The 8491-nt window shown below is 47.6% G+C and overlaps 1 protein-coding gene across 1 annotated transcript; it reads right to left on the bottom strand.

Annotated features, from left to right (window-relative positions):
- Positions 1-3129: 3129 nt before the first annotated feature.
- LOC124693457 (peroxidase P7-like) lies at positions 3130-4231 on the bottom strand. Its single transcript, XM_047226936.1, has 3 exons — positions 4013-4231; positions 3747-3938; positions 3130-3681 (listed from the first exon to the last, which is right to left on the bottom strand). Exons 1-3 carry the CDS (start codon positions 4229-4231, stop codon positions 3130-3132), a joined length of 963 nt encoding a protein of 320 aa, XP_047082892.1.
- Positions 4232-8491: the final 4260 nt, after the last annotated feature.

Raw genomic sequence — 8491 nt, forward strand, 5'->3', positions numbered from 1 at the left:
TATGTAGAGACACAACTTTACACTACTATTAGGGCATGTGAAAACGCAAAGTCGTAGCCAGATCTGAATATGCAATTCTTCCTTCACTTGACACGAGCAGTTTGAATACAAATAATATAGATGCTGCTTGTCTCAGAGAAATCTTCAACACATTCAGTAGGAGGATTAACAGAGGGAACACGTCCACCAGCTCGCAGGATTTCTGGTGGGCCTCCTAGGCTCCTAGTGCTGATCCTACGAGGACTTGGATTGGACGACCACGTAGGCAGAGTCGGCTGCGGGCAGATGATCACGAGCGACCAGACTGGATCCACTGTGTTCGCTGACCGGGTTTATACTTTATTCGTCCCGTCGTCACCTAGATCGTATTGTTTCTGAAGCCACGGTTTGGGCTCCGTGGTCGTAGGGGTCCGTCGCAGATTCGATTGAGAATAGAAGCGATTTGGTTCCTCGACACCCCGTTGCATGGATCGGCCGGAAAGCTTGGCGAGCGCAGAGAACATCTGAGACTTGAGGTCTGCCATGTCCGCGTTCTTCGACGACGCCGTGCCGGCAGCAAGGCAGGGTTCGGCGCCCGCGTTGCGCTAGAACCTTGTAGGGGATTTGGATACAGCGATCGGTATTGCGGCGTGGGGGCCTGCCACTCGTATATTTATAGTAGGCGATGGCAACACGATCGAGTCCTTTACCATACCCACACGGAGGGAGTATTTGAACAGGACACGGTGTCTGCGATGGAAGATTGAAGGAGGAGACGTACGAAACCAAAAACACATGACGGACAATGGAAACAATACGGACCGAACCGCGGAAACACTTCTCCCTTTATTATTAGGTATAGATTGGGATAATGTTTCTCGGGATTGGACATAATCCCTACCTTCATCCTATCCCATTATTTTCACGGTTATATCTCATCTCCAACTCAAAGGTCGAGATCTAACCACTAGAGAGGAATGGTGAGGCAAACACTATTGCATGATGAGAAACGTAGCAGAGCAAACACATGATGAGGCAAGCCACTCAAGATTAATATGAAGCAATACTGAAGAGGTGACTTCGTCAACCAATCAGAACTATTAGATGGTGAATAGCAAGTGAAGGGAGACAAGTTCACATGATTTGTTTCCACCGAGTTCGACATTGCCGACACCATCTCAATGTCTCTGTTTGAAAAGGCAGTGCAGAGATGCACCCAAATCCAACCGACCTCACCCCGTTAATGACTATTCCTCCTTCTCCATTAGTGTGAGCCCACCGGTTTCACCCGATCATTAATGACAAATCTTCTGTAGGTAATCTCTAGATCTTTCGCCTTGGCCACTCCACACCTTGGACGCTCGACGACTACACATGTCCTGCCCAGACCTAAGGATGGAAATTTTATCAATGGATCCGCGTATCTGCAGATATCCAACCTGTAGGTCACATGTATGGAGGGATAACTACGCCCATGGATTTCATTGGACCCGCTAACTCATGGGTTGGACACAGGTAGAGATTTTGCGCCATGGATATCCAATGGATATCCGACTCACATGTGGGACCCAAATGTTAGATATGGGATCTTTTGTTTGTTTGCCTAGCTCCCCCTCTCCCCTCTCCTACATCACATGACAAACTTCAGCTATACCACATCACTTCCACTGCAAAAATGAGTTAGGCGCTTCTAATGCTTCTTGCTAGATTACGTAGCTCTATGGCTTTGACGAAAACCGTTGCTCCCTACGTGGCCATTGACCACAGTTTCATGATTGTTGTTTGACACCCAACATATTTGAAGATATCGAAGGCCCCGCTAAACGATCAACCATACGCGTGCCCCGCTAAACTCACAATGTCACGAAGATTAAAATAGCAAGAAGAGGGCGACAAATGATAATCATCATCATACCAGTTATCCACTTAAACTCTAACCGCACCTTGCATCTATGCATAAACCTGACTCGAATACACTCGAATACCATTTTGGGAGAAGGTGCTACGCAAGAGCATTTGCAAAGGAGTAGATGATCATTTGCAACAGAAAAGGCACCCAATTGCGCTCTCGCTCCTTTTATTATTTCCTCTTTGTTAGATAATAACTTAATGTTTTATTCCTATCAACCTTCGAATCGATCAGCTCTGGGATATGCTTAGGTCGCCGAATCTAGCAGGTTGCACACCGGGTTGTACCCAGGGGAACGTGCACACCTGGCTCTCCAAACCCGCGTTATCATGTCAACCAGATATCTATTGGATATCCACGAGGTAGAACCTCTTTTCGTTCCCACCCCATGAGTTAGCGAATATCAGCCCTCCATACTTGTCCCCAGCAAGCCGGATATCCATGAATAAAATTGTCATCCTTACTCCCAGCATGCCAATGGCCATGCTGCTCTTCTTCCCGCACATGCTACAGTCAGCGGAAACCCTTCCTACCGGAGGCATGCTGTTAAGTGTTTACCAACAATTAAGAGATGTTATCACTCCATAAAAGTTAATATCACGCAACACCACAACTCGAAATATTTTACTCAATTCCGGTTTGTTATGATATTATGTACTTTGAGAACAATATTGATCATTAATTTGGTCAATAAAATATTAGATATCTACCATAAAAAATATACTGTTGGCAACTTCTTTCGAATATAAATTGAATGCCATTTTTTTTTAATGATACATACCTCATATTTTGTTGATCAAAAAGATGGTGTTTTATTTTGCTCGAAGTAAGTAAAACCTAATACCCTGCATTCTCGGTTTGGTCAAAAGTCAATCTATGTAAAGTTGAACCAAACATATACATAAACATATAAACATTTTTAATAGTGAATATATAATATAAAAATGTATTTTATGAAAATTCTAATAATCTTCATTGCATAGTGTAGATGTCGATATTTTTAATACATTCTTAATCAAAGTTTGCGATGTTTGGCTTTGACTAAACACATAATGCAGGACAATTTTGAAAAGAGGGAGTACATCCATTAGGCAGATAACAAGGAGGTTTTCAAGGCTTAACTGTACACATCCCGATTATCAGAGCCCATAATAACATTCATAGTGGCGAGTGTCGGCTGCCGGTAAAAATATAATCTCATAAAGTTTGTGGTCCGATGCTAGCCAGAAACAGGCGATACCTTAGTTGAGCATCCTGCAGTTCAACCTGACCTCCCTCGGCGTCCCCGCAGCCGGCAGGAGGCCACCCATCTTGACCATCGCCTTGGCAAAGTCGCCGGCAAAGATCTTAGCATTACCGCTGTACTTCCTGACCAGCCCGTCCTGCGAACCGCCGTTGAAGAGCTCCTGGTCCGAGTGCATCAGCCCGCGCTGCGCCACGAGGTTGGCGTAGTAGGCGTTGTCGAACGTGTCCGGCGTCTGGTCGTCGAACGGCGCGAGGTTGCCGTCCCCGCCGGCCTGCGGGCACGTCCGCTGCCGCGCCGCCGCGAAGGTGGCGTTGATGTTGGCCTCACCGTAGATGCGGCCGCGGAAGAAGAGGCAGCGCACCCGCCCCACGGTGTGCGCGCCGGAGAGCGCCGTCATCTCGCGCGCCGAGAGGCCCTTTGCCGCGAACGCCGCGACGAGCGACGCGGCGCTGGAGCCGGGTCCAGGTAGGTTGGCGTTGGCCGCGCTCTGGCTCGCCGTGCGCGAGTCCTTCCGGCCCAGCGGCACCTTCCACGTCGGGCCCCTGAGCTGCAGAGTGGCGTCAGTAACACATTGCGACCTGTAAGGTACGTACCACTGTGATGTATACTCACCAAGTTTACGGCATCGCGAGCTGCCAACGCGACGATGTCGGCGCATGAGACTGTGGCCTTGCAGGCGGCCTCGACGCGCGTCTTGATGGTGTCGATCACCTCGTACCCACGGACGGAGTTGGCGTTGGCGCCGGCGTTCTTCTCGCCGGTGAACGTCGGCGTGTCGTCCAGGAGGATCGACGCGTCACATCCCTGCGCAAGCGTGGTAATTAAGCTCGGGAAGCTAGCTAGACAGACAGAGGAGAGGACAAATGCGATTGACTGACGTTGACGAAGCAGTCGTGGAAGAAGAGGCGAATGATGGACGCGCCCATCCGCGGCTCCGCGGCGACGGCCGGCGCCATGACGGCCCGCACGATGGATTCCACGTTGGGGCACGTCTTGGCGTAGAACTTGTTGGACAGCTTCGCGTTGCAAGGAAGAAGCAGGCAGAGAACTAGCAGAGCAGTGACAAGAACAAAACTCCTGGCGAACAAGAGGCCCATACCGGCCGGTCGATCTGTTAGATCTGAAATCTGCTGCTACGTACGACAAATAAAGCAGAGAAGAATGGATTTGATGGAGCTAAGTGACAAGGGAGGTACAAGAGAGAATGTGTTGTATTTATAGCTCGCGCTCAATCAGCTGCTGATTGTTGGTCTCACGGCTGCGGTAGTGCGCGGCGCACCATGGTGCGCGTGGCCGGCGATCGAGCAGCTAATCAGGATATGCCAGTCCTCGCTTTGGGGAACAAAGGCGGAGCGCGACCGGGGGCATCATCCGTCTTTGCGTGGTGTGCGAAGCTTCAGAACATGATAAAAAGCGGCGCCTTAACTCTGGTTTTGCCGGCGATTGGACGTGAGTGGGCGCCGTCGACTGAGAGGGTGCATCTGTTTGGCGGCTATAATGTTGAAGCGTCCCAGAAAATATGATGGCTGAAAACTAGTCGTTGGAGCCCAATTAGGACTGACGGAAACGGAGAACATCTGCGACTGCGCGCTGGCCACCACCATTGGCCCTGCATGTGCATGTGCCGCGGTGCGCGCGCTAGTGCGAGTGCGTTCCTCCGTTCGTGCTTCACAACTCGATCTTGCACCAACATGAATGCCTGATGGAAAACCAGCCTCGGTGCTCCAACTGTTACGAGTTACGATTACCTGATTGGCGATGGCAAGTTCTGGTATACTTCAACTCGGTCGGAAAATGTTGCAGGAGGATAAGTGTGAGTGGGGTCTGGTCATCGTCTGTACTCTGAAGCAAGGTTCATATGTAGAAACGTGGAGACTCACTAATAGAAGAAGGTTTAGAGCATCTCCACCGGCGTCTCCATACCAACTCCAAAGGCGATTTGGAGGCCGGCCTGGTTTTTGGGCTCGCACCGGTGCGCCCCAAACGGCGCCGGCTAGTTTTTGAGCCTAATAGAATCGCCGGCATCCCCGTGACGGTCCTTTCGCGTAGGTCGCGAATCGGGCGCGCCCGGCGCCTCACAGCACGTCAGAAAACGAGCGTGGGCTCCGCCCAGACGCACCGATTTCCCCACCTTCTACCCACACCCGAGCCGACTCCCACCCCTCTAGATCGCCACCGTTGATGTCGCCGCCGCGACCCTGCTTGCAATAGACACCGCCGCCTGTCTAGGAACCGCTGCCATCGACACGGCCGCCACCCCTCGACCGACGGCCGCTGTTTCGCCCGGAACAGAGCTCGCCGCGACCGCGGCACAACCGCCCCACCCGTAAGGTGTTTGTCCGATTTCCGTGATGGACAACGACGACGAGATGATGCTGCAGCTGTTCACGGAGGAGCAAAACGATGAGGCTGTCCGGCGGCAACAGCAGCAAGTGATTCTGACAAGCATGCTGCGTGTTCGCCAGCCTTTCTTTGTCGTGCCTCGGCGCGGCGGCTCAAAGCCAGGCAAGAGGAGGAACATCAACCGGCATCGTCAAGCCGGCGCAATGCTGCTTGACGCCGACTACTTCAACGACGACGCGACTCATTCGCCGAAAGAATTTCGGTGCCGGTTTAGGATGAACAAGGCGATGTTCCTTAAGATTGTCTACGGCGTCAGGGAGTACGACAACTACTTCATGGCCAAGCAAGATTGCACAGGTTTGTGGGGCTTCACATCAATTCAGAAATGCATTGCTGCAATGCGTTGTCTTGCATACGGAGCTCCTCCAGATACAACCAATGACTACCTACGGATGGCAGAGTCGACATGTACAGAGACTCTCTACAGATTTTGTTGAGCCGTCATAGTCGTGTTTGCTAAAGACTATTTGAGAGAACCAAGAGCAGATGATACAGTCCTGCAAAGAAATGTAACAAGAGGGTTCCTAGGATGCTCGGAAGCATTGACTGCATGCATTGGGGCTATAATAATTGCCATTTTGCTTGGCAGGGAATCTAGAAGGGGTATACTGGTGAGTGCAGTGTTATTCTTGAGGCGGTAGCAGACCATGACCTTTGGATTTGGCATGCCGAAAAAAAAAATGATATCAATGTGTTGCAGCGCTCTCCGATTCTTACCAGGCTAGCTGAGGGACAAGCTCCTACCGTGAACTTTGAGATAAACGGTCACGCATACAATAAAGGGTACTATCTAGCTGATGGTACCTACCCGACGTATGCTACATTTGTGAAGACAATTCCCTCTCAGCAAACGAGATGGAAGCTTATTTCGCAACATGCCAAGAAGCAACACGCAAGGATGTTGAGCGTGTTTTTGGGGTGCTTCAGCAGCGTTTCGCGATTTTCAGGTACCATGCTCTCACTTGGTCTGAGTCTCAGTTGTGGGAGGTGATGAACGCATGTGTGATCATGCACAACATGATCATTCAGCGCGAGCGCGACGAACCTGTGCAGGATGATCAACCATTTGATTATCAAGGGCTACTTGTTGAGGTAGAGCATGTACCCCAAGAATTTGCCGCTTTTTTCTTCATATACACAATGAAGTTCGAGATGCAGATGTCCATGCACAACTTAAGACGGATCTAGCTGTGCATTTATGGGCAATGCATGATTTTATTTCTATTTGTTTGGTTGTTTGGTTGTATGTATAATTTAATTTCCATTTGTTTGGTTGATTGATTGTATGAATAATTTAAGTACTATTTGTTTGCTTGCATGAATAAGTTAAGTACTATTTATGTGATTGTATGAATAATTGAACATAGTATGAATGAAATGTGATTGATATATTGTTTCAAAATATTATAAAAAGAAAAAGAAAAAGTTTTGAGGCCGTCGTTTGGGAGGCGTCGGTGTGGGAACAACGTTTCCAAATAGAGCATGCACTGCCGACGCCTCTATACAGCATTGCCGACGACCCTGCCGGTGACTATTTGGGACGCGCTGGTGGAGATGGTTTTATAGCAGCAACAACACACGTGGCGCAAAATCGAAGGTTCGCCGCTTGTAGCTCTTACCAGTGACAGGCAGGAAAAAATATGTCACCAAGTCAGGTGGTCTCCCCAACCCGTAGCACAAACATGATGCCTGATGGCAAACCGGCCTGGGTGCTCCAACTGTTACGAGTCAAGATTGCCTGATTGGGGATGGCAAGTTCTGGTATACTTCAACTCGGTCGGAAATGTTGCAGGAGGACAAGTGTGAGTGAGGTGCGTCTGAACTCTGAAGAAAAGGTCCATATGCAGAAATGTGGAGACTAGACAGCAACAGTTGCAGCCTCACTTCAATCTTTCCTTCTCGCGGATTGCTCACTCAAGCTAATGCTACATACTGGAACCTACCCTAAAAACACAAATGAGATATATCCGCCATCTCCAGCTCCATCTCTAAACTCGCAGCTAGCCACAAGAAGTACACAGTGCACTCACATGTCTGGGGTGACACTGTTAATTAATGGGCTGATGTATTTCGCAAAAAAAAATTAATGGGCTGATGAGCTCATGGTCCTTGAAGTAATACACATCCATATCGGTTTACTAGTCCATCATGTGTATCTAGATCGTTAATTTGATTTATAAAATATATAAAGAGTGGTGTTTTGAGCTACATGTAGCTCTTTATTTTTAAATACTCAAAATTCATATTTCAATGTTTTAAAAAAATCTGAAACAAAGTCCTGGGAGTAGCCAATGGTTTATACCACAATGGTGTAAAATCTCAATACAAACTACTTTATATCCTAGAATACATAAAAATGAAAAATTCTGACAATTTTATAGTGAATAGTACACATTTCAAGACTATTGATTTTGTCAGATTTTGTCAATTTCGTGTAGCCTAGAATACAAATCAGTTTGCATTGAGGTTTTGCACCATTGTAGCATACATCATTGGTTATCTCTAGAATTTTGATTCAAATTTTATAAAATTTTGAAATACAAATTCGGTGTGTTTGCAAATAAAGGGCTATGTGTAGCTCGGCCTCCGTTTGAAGTTTTCCAAATATAAGCACATAATACAAAATTCTACAGTTATAAAACTTAACGCTGAAGTTTTTAGTGACTTATTAATATATATCTTATAAAAGTTTGTCAAATTGACAACCAAGAGCTACGAGTAAGATTCATAAATTGATGCCGAAGGATTACGACTAAGATATTAGTAGTTACTCACTCCCTTAGTTATTGAATAGTACAAGGCCAGTACGAAAATTAAAATTTTCATTTATACAAGGACATTGTCTTTCCCTGAGAAGAATTGATTAGATTCTCTCTTGTACAATGGTCCATATTAATGTGAAGGTTTGCATGCAGTTATATACAGATAAAGACACAACATCCGACGTGTTTAAT

Source organism: Lolium rigidum, chromosome 1, assembly GCF_022539505.1.
Source record: "Lolium rigidum isolate FL_2022 chromosome 1, APGP_CSIRO_Lrig_0.1, whole genome shotgun sequence".
Taxonomy (NCBI): domain Eukaryota; kingdom Viridiplantae; phylum Streptophyta; class Magnoliopsida; order Poales; family Poaceae; genus Lolium; species Lolium rigidum.

Coding starts and splice junctions, on each gene's coding strand:
- LOC124693457 (XM_047226936.1), bottom strand. CDS start 4,231: ATGGGCCTCTTGTTCGCCAGGAGTTTTGTTCTTGTCACTGCTCTGCTA. Junction 3,939..4,012: donor TCCACGACTGCTTCGTCAAC/GTCAGTCAATCG, acceptor ACGCTTGCGCAG/GGATGTGACGCGTCGATCCT. Junction 3,682..3,746: donor CTCGCGATGCCGTAAACTTG/GTGAGTATACAT, acceptor GCCACTCTGCAG/CTCAGGGGCCCGACGTGGAA.